Source organism: Xenopus laevis, chromosome 6L (genome assembly GCF_017654675.1).
Source record: "Xenopus laevis strain J_2021 chromosome 6L, Xenopus_laevis_v10.1, whole genome shotgun sequence".
NCBI classification, from domain to species: domain Eukaryota; kingdom Metazoa; phylum Chordata; class Amphibia; order Anura; family Pipidae; genus Xenopus; species Xenopus laevis.
The window spans coordinates 135813902-135841900 of record NC_054381.1 but is presented as its reverse complement, the minus strand read 5'-3'; the positions used below and the strand labels follow the sequence as shown (position 1 = coordinate 135841900).

The 27999-nt window shown below is 38.8% G+C and overlaps 1 protein-coding gene across 2 annotated transcripts; it reads right to left on the bottom strand.

Annotated features, from left to right (window-relative positions):
• Positions 1–759: 759 nt before the first annotated feature.
• On the bottom strand, positions 760–26135 carry XB985134.L (provisional ortholog of solute carrier family 7 member 6 L homeolog). Of its 2 annotated transcripts, XM_041566542.1 has the most exons (10): positions 25998–26135; positions 22017–22565; positions 21359–21484; positions 19431–19575; positions 18268–18391; positions 16294–16397; positions 7535–7631; positions 5098–5247; positions 2435–2618; positions 760–1482 (listed from the first exon to the last, which is right to left on the bottom strand). In XM_041566542.1, exons 2-10 carry the CDS (start codon positions 22522–22524, stop codon positions 1403–1405), a joined length of 1518 nt encoding a protein of 505 aa, XP_041422476.1. In that variant the 5' UTR covers positions 22525–22565; positions 25998–26135; the 3' UTR covers positions 760–1402. The 2 variants fall into 2 exon arrangements, with proteins under 2 accessions (XP_041422476.1, XP_018123602.2); XM_018268113.2 differs by lacking the exon at positions 21359–21484.
• Between the last annotated feature and the right edge of the window lie 1864 nt (positions 26136–27999).

Sequence of the window (27999 nt, the reverse complement as noted above, 5' to 3'; positions counted from 1 at the left end):
TAAGAATCATTCGATCATTCGATAGTAGAAATACTGTCTCTTTAGAAAAAAAAAAAAAAACTTCGACCACCTACTTCGCCACCTAAAACCTACCGAGCATCAATGTTAGCCTATGGGGAAGGTCCCCATAGGCTTTCCTAGCTTTTTTTGATCGAAGGAAAATCGTTCGATCGATGGATTAAAATCCTTCGATCATACGAACGAAGGGAATGCGGTAAATCCTTCGACTTCGTTATTCGAAGTCGAAGGATTTTACTTTGACGGTCGAATATCGAGGGTTAATTAACCCTCGATATTTGACCCTAAGTAAATGTGCCCCGTAATGTTAAGTCTAGTATATACATTCATAATAGAAAATCTCAAATACCTAATGAACTATAGTAATTTCTGTTGAAGCGTGTTTGCCATCTACTGGGCTCAAACATAACTGAATTTTCTGCATCATCTTTATATGGATGAATTGTGTATATATGAGCATGTCCAAAAAAAACCCAGAAAATAATTTTTTGAGGTTTTTGTGTTTTTATGTCCAAAAAATTCAATTATACCAATTTAATTTTTACCACCAAATTACACTAAAAATGAGGAACTTCAGGTATGCTAAAACTGAAATGACCACTGGGTCACTTGCAAAGGTATATGTAGTTATCATGACTTTAACTTTAACTTGGAATATAATTGGACACAAACTAAACATACATAGTAATTATAATAAATGCAGTCCCTTTCCCGAGAAAGGACTTAAACGGCACCGAAACGTTGACAATAAAACCTTTTCTTTATTTTCACAGCATTATGAAGAAACTGAGAAAAAAAGCTGAGAAACGTTAGAAATTATTATGTTATACATTTGGTTTAATTCGGTAAGATTTCTACTGCTACAAAATTTAATCGTGGGAGGCAATCACATATAGATTTCAACTGTTCAAAAAATATAATTTCTGTGTATCTCAAATTGTAGAAATATCTTTCCAACGTATAATATATTTTGTATATTCAAGTATCCATCACCAGGTTGCCTGCAAACCAAAATTGGTGAGAAAACCAGAATACGTGGTTCTGAACCCAAAAACTCTACACATTTGGGGTCACAGTAAGTCAAAATAATGGAATCAGATTATGGTAATGCTGAACAAAACATTTCATAAAACATTTCAGTTAAGGACAATAGTGCTATATTTACATTACAGTTTTCCACTTTTTGATGTTCCCTAACATATCATGCCAAGATGTACAGCATATACATCAACCCAATTCAAAATAGAAGATATGATATAATAAAAATATATACACAAAATCAAATGATTAAATACATCATGCGTTATATAAAGTGCAATTTCTCATTGTCTCAAGTGGTTTAGAAATCCCGAAAAGTGTTGATTCTTCTCTGATCTTCTGAACCTTATTTTTCCTTTTCTTTGTCATTGTCTGGATCAGTCATGCAGCAATTGCACAAGAGCTGTATATATTTTGTTAATGATGCTGAAAAATATAAAACATGAAGTTTTAATCATTATAGACTTTGTAGTATGATAAATTCTGTTTATGATGATTAAATCACACAAATAGAAGACTTTTTAAATGTTTTCGTATCAGAGAAAATTTAATTTCCCTACGGTGTCTTACAATGTTTACCTACAGAGATAATTTATTTGTAGGTTTGGCTTTAGTCAGTTATAATAGAATTAATGTAAAATAATATTTAAAAAAACATTAACAAGGAATATTATTGTGAAATAATTTGAATTGAATTATAATTCAATGTAATTTGAATTACATTATGGGGGTTATTTATCAAGCTCTGAATATCTGAACCTTGAATAATTCGTAAAAAACCTACGAATCTTTCGAGATTTATTAAAGTCCGATGGAAACCCCCGGCATCTAAAAGTTCTCCAGGTCCTGTATAAGTCAGTGAGGAAGGTCCCAGTGTCTGTGCTGATGTCCTTAATGATATCCGATGATTTTGGGGTTTCAACGCAAAAAACTCTGAAAACTCTGAAAAAATCATAGTTTTTGCTGAAAACAATTCGGAGTTTTCAGGGAAAGCTCCGAAGTTTGCTTGACCCTATTTTTTCAGGCTTTTTTCTTCATAAAAAAGGTCCATTCGGGAATTCGGAGTTGCTTGAAGTTTGATATTAGAAATACTGAGATAAATTCGGACCTTGATAAATAACCCTCTTAGTGTGAACTAGTGAAGTGAAATAGTCACATTCAGTTTTCAAAAGTTTAAAATTCATGTCACTTTGAGTTCTGCTGAGTTCTGTCAAGTCCCTCTGAATCTGAAATAGTGCTAGGATTCATGACAAATCCCAAAGTGAATCCTAGATTCAGTGCTGCATTTTAAAAGTGTGAAATTCAGCCAAATTTTTATTCTTGAAAATGATCTTTTACCATCACGTATTTAGCTGCATTCTTTGGAATTTATACTCACTGTAGATCCAAGTGAAGCATTTTGGTCGTTTCTCCTCTGGCAAGTAAACACCCAAAAAATATGCTGGAATTCCGGAAAGGGCAATCCCTATTCCAATCAGTGAATTGATTGTATCACAGTATATTGGAACAAGGACCAGAAAAAGGCTGCAAAGGCAGTAAACCACCGGAAAGAAAAGATTTACCTGAAACCAAAGACAAATTGAATTATTAAAGATTCAGTTGGATTAGACACATCTTTTACGGAAAAAAAATTCTTTGTACAACTGAATGTTCAGTCTCTGCCTTGTGCCAGGTACAAAGCACAGTATGCAACTGCCAGGGTGGCCTAGCCATTTGTAAATGAACTCTGCAGAGTTTTCCAATGGTAGAGCTCTATGAGCATTTACAGGGGTTGTTTACTTTTGAGTTAACTTTTAGGGGATTATTTATCAAAGGTCAAGTTTGTAAGGTTTGTGATGTTTTTTATACCTTGAATAACTTACAACTCTAATGTTTGCTTATTTATGAAAAACCGAGAATGTAAAGAACTTGAATCAGTGCTATCTGGGTGAAAAACTTGAGTTTTCGGCGAACAAGAAAAAACCACAGAAAAAAACCCCAAAAATCATGTAAGCTACAAACATATTCAAATGGTTCAAGGGACCTCTGCCATTGACTTCTACATGACCGTGACACGTTTTAGCTGGAGTATTTTTAGTTTCAAGCTATTTCCAGCTTCGGGGTATAATAAATCTCAGAAAAATTTAGTTTTTTTTACTGAAACTTCCCTTGAAAACTTTTTTGTGTGAAAAATACAACTCGACCTTTGATAAATAACCCCCTAAGTATAATTTAGACAGTTATAATCTGAGACAATTTGCAATTGATTTTAATATTTTTATTATTTCTGGTTTTTGAGGTGTTTATTCAGCATTTATTCAGTAGCTCTCCAGCTTGCAATTTCAGCAATCTGATTGTTAAGGTCTAAATTAACCTTGGCAACCATGCATTGATTTGAATAAGAGACTGGAAAATGGAAAGAAGAGGGCCTGAATAGAAAGATTAAGGGGCAGATTTACTAAGGGTCGAATTTCGGATTTTTAGCATATTCGATCGATCGAATAGAAATCGTTCGATCAAACGATTAAATCGTTCGAATTGATCGAAGGATTTCTATTCGACAAAAAAAAACTTAGAAAAGTGCTGTGGAAGGTTAACATTGCACTTTGGTAGCTTTAATTTGGCGAAGTATGAAGTCAAAGTTTTTTTTTAAAGAGAAAGTACTTTGATTATCGAATGGTCAAATAATCGAACAATTTTTACTTTGAATCGCTCAAATCGAAGTCGAATGGCGAATATAGCCTATTCGATGGTCGAAGTACCCAAAAATTTACTTTGAAATTCTAATTTTTTGACATTCGAACCATTCACTCGAGCTTAGTAAATCTGCCCCTAAATCTAAGAACTAAAAAGTAGCTGTAATAACGAATTTTAGCCTTACAGAGCTTTTGTTTTTTAAGATGGGGTCAGTGACCCCCATTTGAAATCTGTAAAGAGTCAGAAAAAGGTAGTAAACAATTTAAAAACTATAAATAAATAAATAATGAGGGTCAATTGAAAAGTATCTTAAAATTGCCCATTCTATAACATACTAAAAGTTAACTTAAAGGGTGGACCACCCCTTTAATCAAAACAGGAGAGATCGATGAAGAGGACAAGAAATATATAAAATAACAATAAATCATTATGTTGCCAATCAGGGATCCAAGCAGTAGTGTAGAGCCATTGTGTTTACAAGAATGTTCTTGTTGTTTATATAGTGAATGAAGTACCCCCTCTTCTAAAATATAAGGATATTATAAGTTACAGAGGAGTATAAAAACACGAGGCAGAAGACCTCATAGTCATGCGAACTCCGAGGTGACTTCTAATATCCTCATATTTTGCAACAGAGGGTACTTTATTTATTATAATACACAAGTTTCAGTGAGCTAAACATATGTTCTGATGTACTGTATGTCTATGCCATATGCAATATAATGTAAATATGAGATCATTTGAAAATTAATGGACATGTCTAGTGATGGACGAATTTCTCCCGTTTTGCTCCGCCGTAAATTTTGCGAAAAAATTGTGAAACTCGAAAATTGACTCCCGCGTCCAATTTTGGACACATGTCTGAAAAGTCGCTCACGTAAATTTTGATGCTGGCGTTAAGTCAATGGGCGTCCGGCGCACGACGTTTTTGATGCAACCTATTTTTCGGCATCCAAATTTTTTTGCGCAGAAATTCACGGTGAATTCGTGCCAGGCGAATTTATTTGCTCATCACTGGAAAATCCAGCTAGAAGGGTTGCATGGATTGCAATGAAATTCAAATACAATCAGTGTAACCCTACAACATGTATTTATTAGACATGGCCCTGAATTTTCAAATTATCTGGTAGCACCAGATTATTTATAAAATGTTCAAAATTCTGAGGGATAATATTTGCTGTAAAGTCAGCATTGAGTGCTGGAAAAAGCCTCAGTTTCAAGGGAATACCATGAATAAAAACACAAAAACATTTCTTTTTCAACAGACTGTTTTTGTGATTTTCACAGCCCTAGATAGCTATCCTATAATTTTTATTAGAAAATTTACCCCTTTTTTAAGTTTCTTCAAAATACTGTATAGCTTACCTTGACAGGACGTTGCCTTAGAGGCTGAGTAATTCGTAAAACTATTAACCCTGCGACAGAGAGTCCCACGAATAGCCAGTAACTGAAACTATAGTAGTTTATAAGCAGAAAAACATCTTCCACGAGTAAATAGAGGATGGCTATAAGCCCCTGAAATAGGAAAGTCGTGTAATACCAGTACTGTCAACAAAGTGAGAAATAGTTCTATACAAGACCAGATTATAAGAACACTCTGAGAAAAAAACATCTAATTTCAAAGTGATTTTTTTTCAATGTGTCAAGCTGCCAAAATGACGAGGAGCTCACTTACCAAAAGCCCCAGCAAGTGCCAGAATGACAGAACGGAGTCCCTACAAGCAATTACCAGCGTGACAAAGTACAGTCACTTGCGTCAATTATCTAAGGGAACAAATGCGACTATCCTGGGCAGCTGCCAACCTGAAAGAACGTGGTCGCTGTTGTCAGCTGCCTGTAAGACAGAAGGCGCTCGCTAGAATCACATTGTGAAATGAAGTCACAGCAGTAGGATGTCACAATGAGAAACAGACATTGAGGCAGCCACACTTTTTCTCATACTAGAACCTCACTACTTGCTTCTTAAGCTTTTTCTATCACAAATTCTTCACATTTGGCCTTGTTAAGATCAACACTAACTCATCTATTCACTTTTATGGGCATCCTTGCTTCTGGCATTATATGTGCGTTCAAGTAATCCATTCTGATACAACCTTCTGCTTCAAATTGCAGCCCAATCTGCTTCTTAGGGTTATTTCACATGAGGAGATTCGGGGAGATTTTGTCGCCTGGCGACTAATTGCCTCTTCTTCTGGGCGACAATCTCCGCGTGTCTTCCCATCTGCTATAATGAAAAGTCGCCTGCGCTAAAGCACACGCGGTGCTTTGTTTTCCGAAGTCGCCTTCATTATAGAGGATGGGAAGACACGCGGAGGCAGTTCGAGGAGATTGTCGTCCAGAAGAAGAGGCGATCAGTCTCCAGGCGACAAAATCTCCTCGTGTGAACTAACCCTTAGGGGCAAATTCACTATGCGCCGAAGCGCCTAACGCTAGCGTCAATTCGCTAGCATTGGTCATTTTCGTTACTTCGCAAAGTCACTAACGAACGCAGGCGTAAGTTCATTAGTGTTACTTCGCACCCTTACGCCTGGCGAATTTGCACAACGGACGTAACTACGCAAATTCACTAACGCGCGCATTGTACTGAACGCTAGCTTTTACGCTAGACTTCCCTCGCCACCTCAGACCAGGTGAAGCGCAATAGAGTAGATAGGGATTGCTTCAAAAAAAGTTAACATTTTTTCTAAGTCCCAAAAAATCTGGCGTGTTTTCTACATTATGGGTGATAGGCTGAAAAAGATCAAAAATTTTTTGGGGCTCCCCTCCTTCCCCCCTACATTTCCTAACTCATGGCAACTTAACTATACAGTGGGCACATGTGTAGGGCAAAATAAAATTTTTATTTGATGTTTTGAAGGTTTCCCAGGCATTTGTAGTGATTGTACGTATTCCTCCATTGAAATTTGAATTTGGCGCCGTATGCAAATTAACCATCGCTAGCGTAACTTCGCTTCGCTTAGCAAATCAACGCTAGCGCAACTTCGCAACCTTACGCTACCCCTGAGCACAACTTTTAGTGAATTTGTGGAGTGCTGGCGAAACTACGCCTGGCGAAGTGTGGGGAAGTTACGCCTGGCGCAACTACGAATCTTAGTGAATTTGCCCCTTAGGGTTGTGGTACACGCAGCGTTCTGGGGAGATTAGACAAATCTCGTCTTCTTTGGGCAACAAACCCCCCCCCCCTGATATGCCTTCCTGTCGGCTAGAATGTGAATCACTGGCGGGATGGCACTCAGATCACTTTGTTTTTCGAAGTTGCCTCACAAGGAAACTTCGGGCGATTTCGGAAAAGTCAAAGGGATGCGTGTACCGTCCCACCGGCGTTTTACATTCTAGCCGACAGGAAGGCTTTTTGGGGAGATTAGTCGCCCAAAGAAGAGGAGATTTGTCACTGGGCGACTAATCTCCCCGGAACACTACGTGTGCGACCACCCTTAAGTGCTTTAAATACAGCCTCCACCAAGTTATTTGGCTAACTGACTTCTAGTTGATTCTGGAAACATTGCATCTAATCTACAAATATGAGACCATTTTTTTCTAGTCCCCTGAAAAACGTAAAATGTTCTATTGTATTATATACATCGGTAATCACAGAATATCAAACTGATCATTTCTGCTTGGTGATTGGTAGAAAGGGTACATAATTATAACTATGAAGGAAAAGCTTAACCTACTTTAAGATTGATAAAATCCATTTTGGGACTAGACGTAACCAAACATAATTTGTTTGGAATAGACAAATAAATAGGTTTCAAAGCGGAATTAGAAAACTGTCTAAAATGAATCTATTCTTCATACCTACATTGAAGAGAAGAGCCGGCACTGGGGTAAAGTTCTCCATATGAATCAAGCTCAGACTTGCAGGGAGGTGACCTTGTCGTGCTCCAACATAGAACAGCCTATAAATGTTCAAATATTAGTTAAAAATCAGACTGCAGTTGTGCTGAAACATTGCTTTTTATACACCAAACATTCCATGTATGTTAAGCATTTCTGTGTGCTAGCAATGACAGGAGGTGGATCTGCATGGTGGCTGTGAATAAAGAGCATATCAGTTTGCACATATCCTATATACAGGTGTAGAGACCCTGAGATTTGGGTGTATTTATCTCAGGCATTCCTCTGTAGTATTTGGACACCTAAGGGCCCTTTAGTTAATTCAGGCAGCTATGTCCCTTTCTGGGTCCATATTAGTACATGGAGTTTGTCCACTAGATGGCACTGTTGGTTAATATAAAAGGGGTTAGCACCATGAGGTTTGGGTCTGTCCTGGGACTTTGCCTCAGTGTGAGGTACTACAGATCCAGGTCTGCCGAGAAAGTTAGTGAAGTGTAAGATAGTGTTAGTAGTACTGTAATAGTCGCTCTAGGAGTGAAAGTCAGCTCAGGGTAGCTAGTGAGCAGATGTGGCTCCAACGAGGAGGTGTAGTGGGGTTAGGACCCCGTGGTATTTGAACCACTAGTGCAGGGACTACAGTGGGTGAGTTGAGGACCAGATAGGATACCAAGACCCAAGATCCCAGGCTGAATACAGTGGGTGAGGTGAGGATCAAGTTCGGTGCCAAGATACAAGACCCCAGGCTGAGAAACCCTTGCCTTAGTGTTTCACCAGAGGGATAGTGCCTAGTGAGAGTGGTAACTATTCCCCACGTCTATTGTTGCTGTAATACTGAATACTAGCCCGTTTGCTGCACCCTGTACTCTCTAGAGGGATTATTGCTGTGTGAAGCTTTTCTATGATAACTGTGAACATCAAAGTGCCTGTGAACTACTACCTTGTTACTGTTCTCTGTAAATAAACCAGTTATAGTTTACTGCAAAGAAACTGTCTGGCTGAATATCCTGCTGTATTCATCTACACCAGGTACCGGGAGTTGCACGGGTACACTGGGGGTCTGGGCACACTACAAGCAGTTTTAGCCTGGTCACACATTGCCTTAATACACAGCGAAAGTACACTCAAGGGTGTGCTACATTTGGGGGCTCGTCCGGGATTACTTTTATTGGACTCATTGCTGTGAGAGAAAAGTGTGACAGGCGCTGTAGTGCCGGACCAGAGAGGAAAAAGGCATCTTGGCCTAGCGCAGCTTGCAGCCGGAGTTCCGACCGCCCTAAATTTACTGTTGCCTGAAGGAGAGGGCTGACTGGAAAGTTTTGTGCCCACCTTTCCAGATTGGTGGGGAGAACCAATCAGGATCGTGTGTATTGGCGCCAGAGAAAGGCGCGAAACAAGTGTGAGTGACGTGGGCCTAATTGTCTGCAGTACCACCCTGTTTAGCCCAACCTCCTCTGACACCAGGAGGTGGGGTAACAGCCAATCAGAAGTGCAGGATTCGGCGCCAAAAGGGAACAGGGAGGAGCCCCTGTTATACTGACGTCATGGCAGCCATTTTGCGACTGAGTGCGAGAGTAGCTGGTCAGAGGAGAAGACGCATGCAGCGAGCCTTGCAATTGCAAATCCAGCGAGCGTCAGAAGGGTCCAGTATGTCTGACAGTGACCAGGGTAGTTTCCGATCTACCTCAGCAGTGATGCCGTTGGGCGTGTTAAAAGACACAAGCCGCCGATACACCTGGGGTGGCGTGTTCGCCCAAAAAGTGAGCGACTCGGGAAATTCCGTGATGGTTCCCGTCTGCGGCCGATGCCGACGTGAAGCTTACCCAGCATTCCATGATGTCAGGGGTCGATGCCCCCATTGTCAGCAAAGCTGCTGGATTGGGCCGTATGTGGATGACAAGGTTCAAGGATCACCCCAGGCTGTTCTAGGACTGCTCGCCCTCATGGCCAATGAGGAGCGCTACTTCACGGAGGGTGCAAGTCAGTCCGAATCGACAGATCCGGAGGCGGTTAACCCTCACCGAGAGTTGGCAGTGCGAGCCGCCCTCCTAACGATCACCGACCGTCCAGCGGAAGAGACCCCCCTGGAGGGCAGCACCCCGCAGGGTCCAGCAGTGGCGGAGGCCTCCGTCCCACCTAAAGCGGCACCAGCGCTGCCCGCGGCTGTGGAGAGCGTCATGGTGCCTGTGGACAGTAAACTGGAGGAAGGGCCTGAGCAGGAGGTCCCCTCCAAAGGTTCCCAGGAAGCGGAGGATGCCACCCGCGAGGAACGACGCCCACCTTCCCGCCGCGCCAACCGCCCAGAGGGGGTAAGTGCCAATATCCCCAGCCGGGGCCCCCAAGAACCACCCGTGAGGGAAGGACCCCCCCATACCCTGAGGCTAGCAACAAGGAGGGATGGGCCCGTAAGGGAGCAGATCTGCCAAGCAGAGGGGTCACTCAGGGTGCGTCCAGCGGTAAGGAGGGGACAGTGGATGAGGCGGAAGATGATGGAGCCACCGATAGGCCTCTGTTTAAATTACCCCATAGCTTCTGGGCCCCCAAGAAAATTACCCGGGCTGAGGAGAAGCATTTCTGGGTAATCCCCGGTCGAGCTAATCCTGAAATCTTCTGCAGGGTTTCTCGGGTACAGCGGGTCATCAATTTCCGCGTGTACAGGAAATGGGGGTATTATATGCCCTACGCCCCGTTGTGGGTTTACGAGCAGGTGGAGGAAAATTTGGATGAGTGGGTGGTGGAAGAGATCGTGGCCAAAGAAAAAACAATTGGCAATATGCTCTCTCACCCTGACCAAGCCAGGCGTGCAGCTGCCTGGAGCTTCGTACGGTCCCTGGAGAATGAGTGGTGGTGGGGACGCACCATTTTGCGCCATGCTGTTCATAGCTGTGGGAAGAAGAACCCCACCCCACGTTATTTCAGCGTGGATGTTTCCGTTCCAGAAGGGGGCACTGTTGAGAAGCCGCACCCCAAATACTACATCAGTTACGAGGACACTAAGATGCGTTTTACATACATGATTTAAGCCAGCATCTGTGGGACTTGTTATTGCTGCCTCGTGATAGGCGCCACACCCAGGAGGGTGCTGTTTCTGTTGTGGGGGGAGAGGAAAGTAAACACCCCCAGCAAAAGTTAAAGCTGACCCCAGGAAGTCAGCCAGTGTGGAGTTTTTGTTGCTGCTTGTTGGGACTCAGGTGGATTTAATTGACGAGGACTGTCACCACCATTTTTCTTTACTTCTGTGTTTTTTTTCTTTCCCTTGCGACCAAAGGAAAAGGAGAGACTGTTGGTTAATAAAGCATATTGTTCTTGAAGTATTGTCTGCGCCTGACTTTCTCAGTACTGTAATATTTGTTAACATGTAGTGTGGGTAACTGTAGGGATTACTTCCCGAGGTAATAGGGTTTGCTCAGGTAAAATGCAGGTTGCAATGTTTCTTTGTTACAGGATCCAGTGTACCAGGGGCAGTGCTGTGGAGCGGCCATTGAAGTGTGAGGTATAAATAGTAAATGTTATTTAAAATGTGATTTATGGTGCACTGAGAGTAAATATTTAGTTGTCAACGAGGACATTGACGTTTCTAAGTGGGGGGAGAATGTAGAGACCCTGAGATTTGGGTGTATTTATCTCAGGCATTCCTCTGTAGTATTTGGACACCTAAGGGCCCTTTAGTTAATTCAGGCAGCTATGTCCCTTGCTGGGTCCATATTAGTACATGGAGTTTGTCCACTAGATGGCACTGTTGGTTAATATAAAAGGGGTTAGCACCATGAGGTCTGGGTCTGTCCTGGGACTTTGCCTCACTGAGAGGTACTACAGGTCCAGGTCTGCCGAGAAAGTTAGTGAAGTGTAAGATAGTGTTAGTAGTACTGTAATAGTCGCTCTAGGAGTGAAAGTCAGCTCAGGGTAGCTAGTGAGCAGATGTGGCTCCAACGAGGAGGTGTAGTGGGGTTAGGACCCCGTGGTATTTGAACCACTAGTGCAGGGACTACAGTGGGTGAGTTGAGGACCAGATAGGATACCAAGACCCAAGATCCCAGGCTGAATACAGTGGGTGAGGTGAGGATCAAGTTCGGTGCCAAGATACAAGACCCCAGGCTGAGAAACCCTTGCCTTAGTGTTTCACCAGAGGGATAGTGCCTAGTGAGAGTGGTAACTATTCCCCACGTCTATTGTTGCTGTAATACTGAATACTAGCCCGTTTGCTGCACCCTGTACTCTCTAGAGGGATTATTGCTGTGTGAAGCTTTTCTATGATAACTGTGAACATCAAAGTGCCTGTGAACTACTACCTTGTTACTGTTCTCTGTAAATAAACCAGTTATAGTTTACTGCAAAGAAACTGTCTGGCTGAATATCCTGCTGTATTCATCTACACCAGGTACCGGGAGTTGCACGGGTACACTGGGGGTCTGGGCACACTACAAGCAGTTTTAGCCTGGTCACACATTGCCTTAATACACAGCGAAAGTACACTCAAGGGTGTGCTACACAGGTATTTGACCTGTTATCCAGAATGGTCAGGACCTGTGCTCTTCCAGATAAAGGGTATTTCTGTAATTTGGATCTCTATACCTTAAGTCTGCTAAAAAGCATTTAAACATTAAATAAACCCAATTGCCTTCAATAAGGATTAATCATATGTTAGTGTAGCTCCAGTACAAAGTACTGTTTTATTATTACAGGAAAATCATTTTTAAAAATTAGAATTATTTGCTTATAATGAAGTTTATGAGAGATGGCCTTCCCATAAATCAGAGCTTTCTGGATAATGGGTTTCCAGATAATGGATCCCATACCTGTTCACATAAAGGCATTCTGGTAGAAATGAAACATCCAAGACAGCTATTATATTTGTTACTCCTTGTAATTTTAACTTCTAGGCTTTTAAGGAAATTAAATTGTGCTGAAAGATAGGAAATTCATTAAATGTCAAATTGGCTTTCTCCAGAATATTCAAAACTCGGTAGAAATAATATAGTGAACAATCTGTCTAGTTTACATTTTTAAGTCTGTAGTTACTATGGCCAGTTTCCGAGGAAAATTATTTAGCATTCTCTGGACCCATCTGCATTAGATCTACATTATTTAGTGGGCAAATAATCACCTTTCACCCTTACCCCCCTCCTAAATATTATAGATATTGTGCACTGAAGGAGGAAGTGGGGGTATAGTGTTCACATAGGAATATTTTAGACCCACACACTGAAAGCTGACAATACTGGGCTAATTTCCTGAGCCAAATATGTTATGTTTAGGCAACAAAGTTCTGAGCACTGTCCGTATTTGTGATGTGTGGAAGGAAGAACTTCTTTATGCAGAACGCCTGCAGCCTTCTAGTATTCAGCACTTAAAAGACAATTAATAGTTTCAAAAATAATATAAATAGAATTAATTTTCTTAAAATTGACAGCATCCTCTAGGCTAGAGAGAAAGAATTAGAGATAGATTTGATCACACATACCTGTGATGATATTAAATAATACTGTAATTTCATATGTTCCAGAGACATAGATCTATAAATAAGTTCACCCCATACCCCACACCCCTTTAAGGTCTCCTTAGTTGGATTTTGTTGATAACATACTTTGAAACCACAGGCAGTATCTATCTGCATCTACTAAAAGATTTAAGAAGAACATTGACTTGAAAGATGAAAGCTCTTTGTAAGTCCCTGGTAAGGCCCTACCTCCAATTTTGGGAGTTAAAGGGATTCTGTCTTGGGAAAACAAGATTTTTTTTAAAACACATCATTTAATAATGCTCATCCAGCAGACTTCTACTCATTTTGAAAAGAGAAGATTTTTTTAAATGTAATTTTGAAATCTAACACGGGGTTAGACATTTTGCTAGTTTCTCAGGTGCCCTCAGTCATGTGACTTGTGCTCTGATAAACTTCTGTCACTCTGTACTGCTGCGCTGCAAGTTGGAGTGATATCTCCCCTTTCCCTCTCTCACCTGCAGACTATCAACAGAACAATGGGAAGGTAACCAAATAATAGCTCCCTGACATAAGATAACAGCTACCTAGTGGATATGAGAACAACACTCAATAGTAAAAAATTCAAGCCAATGTAATGTTGCTCTGCACTGGTAAGCAAGCTGCTGTGTAGCCATGGGGGCAGCCATTCAAGTTGGAAAAAAGTTGAAAAGGCTCAGGTTACATAGCAGACAACAGATAAAGCACCATTGTATTGGACAGGGCGGATCTGTTGCTATGTGATAAGTAACCTGTGCCTTTTCTCTTTTTCTCTTGTGCTTTAGACTTGTGCTCCCTTTAGCCCACCTCGTCCTTTCCGAGTCTGTACTTTTGATATTGTACAGCCATACAGTACCCCGCATACCAGTGCTGAAGCATGCAAAAATGGATTCAGAAACTGAAGGTAATAAAATCCCAACTCAGCAACACAAAATCCAAGTTTTTGCAGAAGAAGAAATTTTAAAAGAGAAGATAGGAAAACTGGACCAATGCATAAAGCTTCTTCATGGTATTGTGGAGAAAAGGACATAAATAACCCTTTTTATCCTATTGGGGAATTGGTAGTACATAATCCATAGGGACCTAATAAGAAAGAATCGATTTGAGCCTACTAAAGAGTACAGAATACAAAACAGCCCCCCCCCCCACAGAAGTTAAAGCCACACACATGCAGTGAACCCCACCTGGAATTCAATATAGGCAATTACATTAAAGGGGATCAGTCACCCAAAAAAATTATTCAAAATCCTATTATGTCACATTAGTCAAGCAAAATGAACTTTAATTACACTATATAAATTATTGGAATTTTGTTTCCATCAGTCTGGGATTTCATAATTATAGCAAGCAGGCAGGAGCCGTTTTGTGGACACTGTTATTAAAGGACCAGTTGTAGTAATAGACGGCACCAGTCATTGGTTTGTTGTCTTAAAATGCCTTTATTGGGACATAGGCTCTGACCCCAAACACCCGGCATAAAATTTTTTTTTTGAAAAAGCAGATTCTCGATGAAGAAAGAAGACACCCTGGCTTCCGTGGGTTCGCTGCTGTGCAGGAGCAAGGAAGGGTCGCTGTTGTGCAGGAGCAAGGAAGGGTCGTGTTGTGCAGGAGCATGGCTGTCTGCTCAGGGACAGCCATACGTGGGAACAGAGTCTCACCCGTGAAGGAACATAGTTTAAATTTCTGGGGAGGCTGCGGTGCATTCCAGAGCTGCCTATTGAGCACGAGCGCATGTTTCTCTACTGGCAGCATTGTGCGCAGCTTCCCCAGCGGCGGCTCCTTGTCAGAGCTGGGGAAGAGGACAGAGGGGAGGGCTGGGGCCGGCTGGGGATTTCCCTTGTGCTTTCAGAGACTCCGTTCCCGCATATGGCTGCCCCATAGCAGACAGCCATGCTCCTGCACAACAGCGACCCTTCTTTGCTCCTGCACAACAGCGAACCCACGGAAGCCAGGGTGTCTTCTTTCTTAATCGAGAATCTGCTGGGCCCCGAATCAAGGAGGAGAAGAAGCCGCATGCTGTCACTTGAAAAGCCAGGGAGGAGAATTTGATTGCTGCAGGATGGATGGTTGCCTTTTCGCCGTTTCTGAAGAGGACAGGAAGTGGACTTTCTGTAAGTTATTTTTTAATAAAGGCTTTGCTATTTTAAAATTTAATTTGTGTTGGTGGTTTTTTTTCGTTGTATATTAACGAATTTTCAAAAAAATTTTTTCATGTTACTGGTCCTATAAGGCAAGCCTTGCATCATCTCAGAATCTTGTTTGTGCCCCAGAATGGGAGACCCGATGTCCATTCCCATGTACTGGTTACACAATTAAATGGTTAAGAGAACTGGGGGAATGTGGGGAGAGCAGTGATATCTAGGAAGTGCTGAATGGAAAGTGAAAGTAATTGTAGGCCCCGCCTCTATGCCTAAGGTATAAAGGAGGGGCAGACAATATTTGATTGCCAGCTGAGATTTTTCAATGAGTTTACGACAGCTATGAATGCTTTAATAAAAAATAGAAATTGGATTTCATATTTAATTTGAAAAGGACTTTTGTTATACAGCTTTTTGTGTCTGGGTGACAGGTCCACTTTAATGCAAGAAGAATTTCATTTTTAATACATTTTGGGGCCAGATATTATAATTCTTTCATATATGTTCATACTAAAGACTTATTTATTTGAATTTTTATAATGACAAAATAAATCAAAATTCTGTCATTTATACCTAATGAACATTATGTAATATGTGTACAGTACATATGTATGAATTTATAAAATTAAGGTTATAGGGGCAGTATACCCCTTGATCAACATGAGTCCAACAAATATAGCTTGAACTGAATATAATCTCTGCATATTGATTTAATCAGGAAAAATCCTATTATTATTTGAGTTAAGTGGAAAAACTATTGCTACTGCATGTTTAGTGTTTTCAGAATGGATCATTAGATTACCACTGCAAAGTCAAGCAGAATGCCATTATGTAGTGGGTTATATATATGCAGTAGTAATCCAATTATCTTGTTACCAAACATAAAGTATCTTAATTTTCCCTTATAGCTAAAGATATAAGAAAAACATATATTTTCATGATGAAATCAAAAAGTAAGATGTATGTTTGGCACAAGCCCTTATAATTTCACTAATGTTAAACAAGGGGGTATACTGCCCCTATAAATCATTCAAGGCATTGTTGGAGGGGACACAGAGTTATGAAGCTATGATTTATAATATGCCATTATTCTCACTGTAGCTTGTTACTCACCTGGAAGCGGCAATAATTGAAGAATTTAATCCACCATAGCATGACATTGCGACTGCTATTGGGATCAGCCACTTGGCATATCCCAGAACTTCATTGCCAAATGTCTATAGTAAAAACAGAAACAGAAGCCATGTGAAATATTTAATAGAAATACATATGTTACATCCAGCAGGTGGTGTCTTTGCTGTAAGAGACACCGTTTTGACCTTATTCCATCATTTACTGGATGACTGTTTGCTTTTTTTCATTGCTGTGTGGAGGTTCAAATGTGCCTGTAATTGCAGGTAAAGTTGCTGTACCGTGTTAGCCCTTTTAAAATAAAAAAATAACAAAAGTGGTATAAAGGTGATACCTTTATTGGCTAACTAATATAATCATAGAAAGTTTTCAGAACATTTTAGTTCCTTTTTCAAGCTGAATAACTAGAGGAACTAAAATGTTCTGAAAGCTTTCTATGAATATAATAGTTAGCCAATAAAGGAATCACCTTTATACAACTTTTTTTTACCACTTACAAAATGTGCCTTTATAGTAAATGCCAGTGTAACAGTGTTGCTGCCCAATAACAAGTAAAGATAGATATGGCATGTGTGTTTTTATCTTTCTAAATAAAAAAAACCTGACTTCTATGTTATTGGCTTATGGAATAAATTCATTTTCTGTTTCTAACTAATTAGACTGAACTACTGGGCACATAATAAGCTGAAATTTTGTCATCCACAAAGACAGCCAAATTGCATAGTTTTATTTAGGCAATTAACTTGAAGAAGCAGTTTTGAGTCAAAGTGAAGAGGATCAGAGGCACCTCTAACACCTTCATTTATTGATTTCTCATCCAATACAGGGCTTTGATGTTTTGGTCTTAGCAACCTCTTCCCTTATATATGCTAATGGCATAGGGGAGGATGAAGCCCAGTTCAACTAGTACCTCGGTCAGGAGACACATACCAAAACATGCTACTATTGAGGATGGTGCAAACCTATGAAAAATTTGACCAAAGGTAAATAGTTAGGACCACCATATGGGGTTTACCTTGACATGGTATGGTGGCTTATCAATTTTATGATCTTTTTCAATTTTATGAATCAATTTTATGAATCAGTTAATAGTGCTGCTCCAGCAGAATTCTGCACTGAAATGCATTTCTCAAAAGAGCAAACAGATTTTTTTATATTCAATTTTGAAATCTGACATGGGGCTAGACATTTTGTCAATTTCCCAGCTGCCCCTGGTCATGTGACTTGTGCCTGCACTTTAGGAGAGAAATGCTTTCTGGCAGACTGCTGTTTTTCCTTCTCAATGTAACTGAATGTGTCTCAGTGAGACATGGGTTTTCACTATTGAGTGTTGTTCTAAGATCTACCAGGCAGCTGTTATCTTGTGTTAGGGAGCTGTTATCTGGTTACCTTCCCATTGTTCTTTTGTTTGGCTACTGGGGGGGAAAGGGAGGGGGTGATATCACTCCAACTTGCAGTACAGCAGTAAAGAGTGATTGAAGTTTATCAGAGCACAAGTCACATGACTGGGGGCAGCTGGGAAATTGACAATATGTCTAGCCCCATGTAAGATTTCAAAATTGAATATAAAAAAATATGTTTGCTCTTTTGAGAAATGGATTTCAGTGCAGAATTCTGCTGGAGCAGCACTATTAACTGATTCATTTTGAAAAAAATGTTTTTTCCCATGACAGTATCCCTATAAGTACATTTCTTTTGGGCTGCATCTGAGGGTTTTGCTTTTGGACTACCTTTACACCTTCCTCCTTAGTCCACTTATCCTGGTCCTATACGCCTAGTGGCCCTAATACTGATTGGGTGCCTGAATTAAAATATCCTAGATTTCCAATCAGCAACATTGGAATGTAAAGCCAAATGCATGTTTTCCTTTTGTTACATAAGGCAAAGCTAAGTCAATCTTAATATGTCACAGAATTAGCTTGAAACCAAGCTGCTAATAACCATGTCAATTCTTACCACTGCCACTGCATCACTTGCAAGAACATCAGGCATATCCAGTACAGCATAATAGGCCACATTTGTCAACAAATATATTATAGTAACAATGGGCATTGAAATTGCAATAGCAAGAGGAAGATTCCTGAATAAAAGCCAGAGAGAAAAGGTATTACAAGGGCAAACACTAAGCAATAAAGACAGTTCCCAATTAGACTGTTACATCAAAGTTATAATTTTTATATCTGTCCTTGCTTGATTTTAAATTGAATTCCAAATGTCTAAATTAGCATATTTATCTGAATGTCTAGATAATATCGAAACCAGATTACTGTCTGCCGTCATTTGCCACCGGCCCTATGTTTTCTGTCCTCAGTACATTGTTCTTATTGTCAATGAAACTTCCTTTTTGCCATTCCACTTCTTGATTCTTTTTATAAAGTTCCCAGTTTACAGGAAATCATATTTAAATAAACATACAATCAAACAACTGTCATCTTCTCTAAAACCTCTCTCTGTTCTACCATCAATAATATGTCCTTTTGCTAGAGTGACTGTCCCCAATGGACTTAGTAAGGTAGTCTACGGTCTATAGTTGTGTCAATAAAGTTGAAATGGAAATAAGTTAAGTTGGAGAGATCTTCAATTAGACTTTTTCTAGAAGATGTGCACACAATTTTTTTTTATTGAACTACTATTTAGCTGTGTTGGTATTATATCATTATTGTATTCTGTCACTCTACCAGTGGTCACCAACCAGTGGCTCATGAGCAACATGTTGCTCACCAACCCCTTAGATGTTGCTCCCAGTGGCCTCAAAACAGGTGCTTATTTTTTAATTCTTGGTTTGGAGGCAATTTTTGGTTGCATAAACCAGGTTTATGGCCAGGCAGAGCCTCCTGTCTTCTGCCAATCCACACAGGGCAACATAATAGCCCATCATTTTCTTTATTTGGCACCCCTAGATATTTTCATGCTTGTGTTTTGCTTTCCAACTCTTTTTACATTTGAATGTGACTCAAGGGTAAAAGAGGTTGGGGACCCCTGTTCTAAACTATCACTTTTTATTGGCCTGTAACACTGTTGTTGACTACAAAGTTAGATGCCAATTTAGGTCATATGGAAGACCTTTCATTCAAAATAGATGTTTATATCCATAGAAAAATATATGAGCATAATCTAACCTTTTTGGACGTTTCATTTCTTCTGTAACAAAATTCAAAGTATCCCACCCAGAATAGGAATACAAGGCAGAATAGAGGGCGAGAGCCATAGAGCCTATGTTTGAAGTTGATCCCTGAAATGGACTCTTTAGATTATCACTTTCACCTACAATATAATAATGATAACACAATCACTTTTTTTGATCTACTTGTTTTTCTTTCTTTCATTTTAAAGTGATTTTTTCTTTTTAAATAGATTAATCTGTTATATCAACATGTCAGTTTTATTGAGTCCTAAACATAAAATAATGTGAGAGTTCTATATAAGAAATTAGCATGACTAAATAACTGTTTTCCCAATAATAAAAAACAGATGAACGTTTTTACTTTTTAAAAAAAACAAGAATTTGTGCAAAGTGCAAGTCGAAGAGGTTCTTTGGCACTTATAGTTATTTCTCAGAAAGGTAATATATGACTGTATTCAACAAGTTTACGCATGGTATGCTCCCTCATTGCGACTTCAAAGCAGCCATGAAAAAAGAAAAAGTTATCTAGCTTCTATAAATAAATCCCTCTGTATAATGAAATTCCGTCTTATATACTATAATAATATAGAACTCATTCGGGGGATTGTGATAAAAGTCGGTAACGGAAAAACTATTGGCAATGCGAAAAGTTATGCCTTTGCACGAACAAATTTTGTTTTGCGCGTATTTAATATAGCTTTTGCGAACCCGGAAACTGTTTAGCCAACACTTCCGACAGTGGAAGACCATTTGCAAATTTTATAGTTTGCGAAAATGTGCAGTAAATGTAATAAAACTTCTTACTGAAAACGTTATGTTTGTTCCAAAAGATTACGACACCTTCAAGCACTTTTTACGAGTGCAAAATTAAAATTCACAATGCGCAATTAATATTCGCAGTGCAATAACAGTTTAAGGAACAATATTACGTTGCGAGATGTGGATTATTGGTGCGAATTGTTTTTCTCTTTGCGACTTTAATTACATTCCCCCCAAAATTACATCCCCCCTCAAACTAGGTGGCCATATAAAGAGGGTTTAAGCTGCTGATTTCACAGTTGCTTATGTATGGGACCCGTATACTGTGCAGCCTTCCCAAAAATCAGGTAGATATGAGTTTAGTAAATTTATAAAACCAGATGGATAGTGATGAGCAAATTTTTTTGCCGTTTCGCTGATTTGGGGCAAAAAATTTGTGAAAAAAATTGAAGTCAATGGCCATAAAAATGTTTTCATGGCGACATTTTTGGCTAAATGCATTAAAGTCAATGGGCGTATTTTCTTATGGTCACTTTTTGGTGTCTTGGCCACTTTTTTGTCGCAACAAGTTTTTCCGTGGATAATTTTTGCAGCAGTTTTGCGAAAAAAAAATTCAGAATTCCACAGCAAATTCATGGTTGGTGAAAAATTCGCTCCTCACTACTAATGAATGAGTAAAGCATGGACATGTTCCTGCAGTCCTCATCCAACAACTTCCCATAAGCCCCAATAGATGATCCAATATTTGGTCCTAGGGCAAACTTTTGGATCAGCCTGATTTAGCCCAGCATTTGGGTAGTTAACTTGAGCCCCGAGCTGCATGTCTAACAATTTTGATTGGTAAACGAATATGGCTGTGTATGGTTTTATTTATTTAACTTACGATGAATATAGGTGTATACTGTATTACTCTTTTAAAAATAAAATACTGTATGGCTTCCAGTATGGCTTAATAAAAAGGCACAGCCATGTCTGTTTCAGGTCCAATAATTATTGTAAGGGAATATATATATATATATATATATATATATATATATATATATATATATATATATATATATATATATATATATATTCATAGAGAGAGAGATTCATAGAGAGAGAGAGAGAGAGAGAGAGAGAGAGAAAGAATGCAGTTATTATAAAGTGATAAAAGATGCTTATCTTGTACAATTTTAGCTAGACCCACTGATATAATCATAAGGAGCGCCATTATCTTGGCATAGGTGAACACATCTTGCACTCTTGTTCCCCATTTCACATGGACACAGTTAATAAAGGTCAATGTGCCTAATGATTACAGGAAGCAGAACGATACAGAAAACATACTGGTATTAAAAACATTCATAGAAACATCATACTAAACACTGGGTGGTTTATTTATACATTTTCTTCAAGAAGAATTCAAATGACATTTGAGAATGTTTTTTTTCTGCAATATTCTCAAATAGTGTTAAAAATATGATTTTGAACCTTAATAAAGAGGCCCTGTAAGTTTAGCAGCAATTTCAGTAACCTACACGTGGGACAGGTTGTTTTATAGAACATTTGGGACAGTTACTTATATTAGTAGGCTGATAACTCTGCACTTTATAATCACTGAAATCTCATCTGCTACCAGTGGCGTAACCAGATATTACTGAGCCCCACAGCAAATTATTTTTCATGACCCCAAAATGCCTAGAGGTTAACCTGTTTTACCAATATTTATTGAAATTGTATATGAATTAGGGTCTCATGAGGGCCCTAAACCTCCTGCAGCCACAGGGTCTGCTTCCTCTGTAGTTACACCCTTGTCTGCTACACTTAAAACCATACTTACAAATGCAGGCCGCTGCAATCAATCGAACAGCTTCATAAGGTGGTTGACAAGATGGAAAAATTGGCTGCACAATATAATTTGCAAATGTAATGGCGATAATAGCCTGTGTTGTGGGTTCTATTATTAACAGTGAAGACCAGAGTCTGATGAAGGCAATGAAACCACCAAAAGCTTCGAGTATGTATGCATAGCTTGCCCCTGATTTTAGAATTGATGTGCCCAGCTCCGCATAACACAAGGCTCCAAACATGGAAAACATTCCTCCCAGAGCCCAGATAATGAGAGAGAGTCCGAATGAAGCGCTGTACATCAGAACTCCTTTGGGGGATACAAATATCCCAGAGCCAATCATATTCCCGACAATTAAAGAAACACCATTAAACAGTGTGATTTCCTGCTTCATCTGCATTTTTTCCGGTTCATTTTCCATTGGTCCTGTATTTGCTCTCTTTTTTTTGCTTTTTTTAAGCGTTTTAATGCAGCCTAATAAACTCCACGGGGTTGACATCCTCGGAATATGTCCATTTATTGCCAATTGCCTCAATTAACCTGAAAAGATATAAAAATTGTTAGAGGAACGGAAAATATTATCCACACATTGGGGGGTTTAACTTGGCATCATATAGTTAATTCCAAAGGGGAAAAATCTGTGCAGTAGTACAACATTCTAAGGGACAGAAAGGAGATGTAATGATATTGGAAAATTCTCTTGCTACATGTAACCATCACAAAAGTCTTGTCTCACCGCCACAAACTAAAAATGTAAAAACATGTTTTTTATTGTTATTCTTGCCCAGTAATAATCTTTTTTGTTAAATTTGATATTTAATTTTGGAACATTTGCAGAAATGCAGGTAATTTATGTTACTAATTATATAATGAGGCATACAAAGTAATCGTAGACGAAATATCACACTTTCTTGATATTTAGGATTTCAGAGAGTACAAAAAGTTCTTGAAACTGGTATAGTTTTGCTATGTCTTATACATCAATATAATTATTTGTAATGCCAAAATTGCAATAATGCGGGGCAAACGGGACATAGGGCCACAGCAAAACTGATATTGTGAACCTGTACAGGTATTGGATCCATGCTTTGGAAACCCATTATCCAAACCGCTCCGAATTACGGAAGGGCCATCTCCCATAGACTCCTTTTTATCCAAAGAATCCAAATTTTTAAAAATGATTTAATTTTTCTTTGTAACAAAGAAACAGTACCTTGTACTTGATCCAAACTAAGATACAATTACTATTTATTGGAAGCAAAATCAGCCTATTGGGTTTATTTAATGTTTATATGATTTTCTAGTAGATTTAAGTTATGAAGATACATATAACAGAAAGATCCATTATCCGGAAAACCTCCTTGTAGTATAAAAACCCACATTCTATCTAAAATCTGGGGAGGTCATGTAGAAGTCAATGGGCGCTGTCCTTGCAATTTTAAAAACTTTCTTTGCTTTCAGCTTTTTGAGGTTTTCCGGGTTTTTTAAAATTTTTCAGCACACGAAACGAAGATTTCGGGGCTTTCTTCATATTTGTTCTGCGTTTTCATTTGTTTACCCTTTTTATATTTGGATCTTTAAAAATTACAGTTTATTCATGGTAGAGAAAACCTCTAAAAACCTCAGGAATTCAAATTTTGATAAATAGGTCCCCTGAGTGTCTATTTCTGTATTTGTTAATTGAGTGTGCTACTGGCTGCACGTTTAACTTAAGCTTCTTCCAATAAAACTGCCCTGAGGTTCCTGGAATACACATTGAACAAACCAGACCTTGATATCCCAGTTCTATAATTATATGTGCAGGGTTCTTAAATAACTGTGGTACGGTATGTACATGCTGGGCCACAGGCTGAATAAAAGAAATGTGATTTAATTAGAATTTGACAAAAGTTTGTAGGTTTCTGGGGAATGTTATGGGGCGATTCTACTTGCTTTCTCTTTAAAAACAACACTCCTTCCAGCCTATGATTTATCTTTAAAGCAGAGCATGAATCACAGATGTAGCAAACCCTTCGCAGATGTCACTATCTGAAATACAGGGCTTACAGTACTTAAGCCTTTAGAGAACAGGATTGATTTCACAACTGTTGACTTAAAGAGGCTGGATAAAAATAACATGCTAGTTTGCTGCACAAGAATAAGGGGTGCATACAAAATAAACTGGAAGGAAAAACATACATATTTTGTGCATCAGGGGGGATGTTTTACAATATATAGCACAGGTAAGGGATCCGTTATCTGAAAACCCATTATCCAGAAAGCTCTGAATTATGCGAAGGCCATCTCACATACTGTACACTCCGGGGCAGATGTATCAAGGGTCAAATTTCGAGGGGTTATATCCCTCGAAATTCGACTGGGGAATAGAATCGAATAGGGAATTCGGACGAATTTACGCGCTGGCGAATAGTCGAATGGGCGAATGATCGATCGAATGCCTTTTTATTAGATCAAAAACTTAGAAAACAAGCCTATGGGACTTTCCCATAGGCTTTTAAAGCAATTTAGGTTTAATTTAGGTTTAATCTGGCGAAGTAGGGAGTCGAATGATTTTTAAAAGAGACAGTACTTCAACTATCGAATGGGTGAATATTCGCAGCATTTTTGTGCTCGATCTATACGAATCATTCTACTCAGGCGAATTCACGCCAATTCGATAGTCGAGGAACCCAAAAAACTACTCGAAATTCGAGCTTTTTTCCCTCTATTCATTCACCCGTGCTTTGTGAATAGGCCCCTCCATGTTATCCAAATAATCAAAATGTCCTTTTCTCTGTAATAATAAAACAGTAGCTTGTACTTGATCCTAATTAAGATGTAATTAGCCCTTATTGGAAGCAAAAGCAACCTATTGGGTTTGTTTAATGTTTACATGATTTTCTAGTAGACTAAAGGTATGAAGATCCAAATTACAGAAAGATACCTTATCCAGGTCCCAAGCATTCTGGATAACAGGTCCCATACCTGTACTAGAAGCAGAGACAGGTGGACAAAAGTCATTGGACCTTTGTTTTCAGACATAGTAGAGATGGGCAAAACCCCCATAAGGTTAATTAAAGTGGTTGGGCAACCACAGAGCTAATGGGTGAATATTATAAGGACCAGGATCTTTGTATAATTACACATGTTCTAATCTCTTCTGAACCTCCTGAGTCTACCAGTCACCTAAAATTAATTGAATCTATAAGGCATCATTAAATGGCCTCTCTATGATGTAAACAAAAAAAAAAAAAAGATAGCATATAGAAGAAATGATGCTATAGCATTGACCCAATTCATGAACATCTAGTCATGTTCTAAGATGCTAGAGTCTCCAACAAACAATTACTGAATCAGGTGGAAAACTGTTCCATTTCCGAAAACTCATAGCAACCAGAGATCTGTTGCTTTCATTGTTATAACTTGCACCAGATTGAGCAAAGGTTGCTATAATTTGCAAATGAGTGAATAAATCCTTTTGGCTGTTAAGACCTTTATAATTACAGTCACGTTCTACCCAATAACATGCCATGTCATATTTTAATTATGCCTTACGTAGATTTTGTTTTGACAGCTGAACTTATTCTATGATCCAAAGGCATTTTGACAGAGCTTCCCATAGCATACATACTTTGGTGAGTATTTGTAATACACTATTTATTTATTTTTTGGTTTGATAAAAGCCATTGTTCCGAGACCCAATTAAATTAAAACACAGAACAGGCATTGTGATACATGTTTTCCCTTCTAGTGAGTGCTGTTCCTCTCCAGAATTCAAAGGTATAATGCAAGCCTCATTCCTCTGTCCCATGCATATATATGACTTCCACACTAACAAGTTAGGCCAAAGTAGGTAGATCTCTAACACCTTCAATACATAGAGGCCTATTGAGACTCCAGAATAACCTTAAGATGGGGCAATAAGCACATTCAAATCTTTATGTGCTTAAAACTACAAGCAAAATAAACTTTAAAAGCATACGGTATACTTACCTTTTAATTATTTTTGTAAAGGAATGGCTTATTTGTCTGTATTGTACACAAGTTCTTCTCTTTTTTCTCTAGTTTTTAATCTGCTCGGCAACACTTGCTGTCTGTTCTGATATAATGCGACATGTAGTGAAACTAGCAGCTGATATACTTGATATGGTTATCACTTTCTTGTCAGGGTGCCATAAGGACAGAATGATTCAGCAGCTGTCTCTGTCATTCAGGGAGTACACGGCCAAACAAACCCCCATGCCATTATAATTTACTGCGTACAAAGATTTATCTAATAAACCTAAAAAATAATAATAAATAATAATAATACATAAAAATAAATAATATTACATAAATAAATAAAAATAATAATAAATAAATAATAATAAACCTAAATAAACCTAGGTGCTGGCAGCAAGAGGATATTTATTGAAATTTGGTAAAGGGAACTAGGAGAAATAATAATAAGAGTCCCATATAAATGCAAGGGCCAGTGACAAATAAATAGGCAAGGGATAGATGATTATTGGTTTTGATCCTTTTCTCAATGCTTAGGGGCTGATTCACTATGGGTCGAATATCGAGGGTTAATTAACCCTCGATATTCGACTAGGAATTGAAATCCTTCGACTTCGAATATCGAAGTCGAAGGATTTAGTGCAGAAAATTCGATCGAACGATCGAAGGATTATTCCTTCGATCGAACGATTAAATCCTTCGAATCGAACGATTCGAAGGATTTTAATCCAACGATCGAAGGAATATCCTTCGATCAAAAAAACTTAGGCAAGCTTATGGGGACCTTCCCCATAGGCTAACATTGACTTCGGTAGCTTTTATCTGCCGAACTAGGCGGTCGAAGTTTTTTTTAAAGAGACAGTACTTCGACTATCGAATGTTCGAATAGTCGAACGATTTTTAGTTCAAATCCTTCAATTCGAAGTCGTAGTCGAAGTAGCCCATTCGATGGTCGAAGTAGCCCAAAAAAACCTTCGAAATTCGAAGTTTTTTTACTTCGAATCCTTCACTCGAAGCCCCTTAATTCTATCAATCATGTAACAATTAGGGGGGTTATTTATTAAAGTTGAAATGCCAAAAACTCGAAACTCGTTTTTTTTACTATAAATCTTAATTTTTAGTGGAAAAAAAACTCAAATGTTTTGAAATTAATTATACACCAAGGATGCAAAAAATCTGAAAATACTCCATCTTCAACCTGTCGGGGTCCTGTAGAAGTCAGTGGCAGAGGTCCTATTTGCAATTTGAAGATATTATGGTCTGCGCTGGGTTTTGTACCATGATCCAAACATTTCTGTCTTTTCCACCAATTCCTCCGATTTCATGAAAAAAAAAACGGATTTTTCATTTGACAATCCGAAAATGTCTTGGTTTTCGTGCGACAATCCAAAAAAGTCACATTCTTTCCAGATCCGTTTTTTGGTGTGTTTTTTTTAATGATAAATAAGAGTAAATCGTGGATTCTAGTGGATTCTAGTTTTTTATCAGATTTTGATAAATAACCCCCTTAATGTTTGCAGAAGATGTAGCTGTAGTTTAGGCATGCCTTTTTCTACCTTTGTTTACTGTCTGTTTTACTTGCTTTGAAAACATAATACAGGTATTATTATAAAAAATATATAACAAAATCAAAAATGCATAAAAGGTTCCTTTACCGTGGGCATTACCCTTAACTGTAGTGCAATTACGCCCAAGCCCCTTATCGCTTGTATCATTTGTGCCCCACAATACCCCAGAGTGCAAGCTCACAGACAGGGCACAGTAGCTTCTTGTCTTAGCTTGTTTAAATTTGTAGAACTGCTTGTATCCCGCCCCAGGCTACTGTACAGCACTGCAACATATTATAGGATTTATAAATAAATAACTTACAATAATGACACTTGAGATATAATAACAAGTTTACTGACAAGTTTAAAGAAACACAAAAGGAGATTCATAATGCTTGTTTGTATAGGAGTCTACAGAGAGGTCTCCTCAAGCAGGGTTTAGAAGGCTC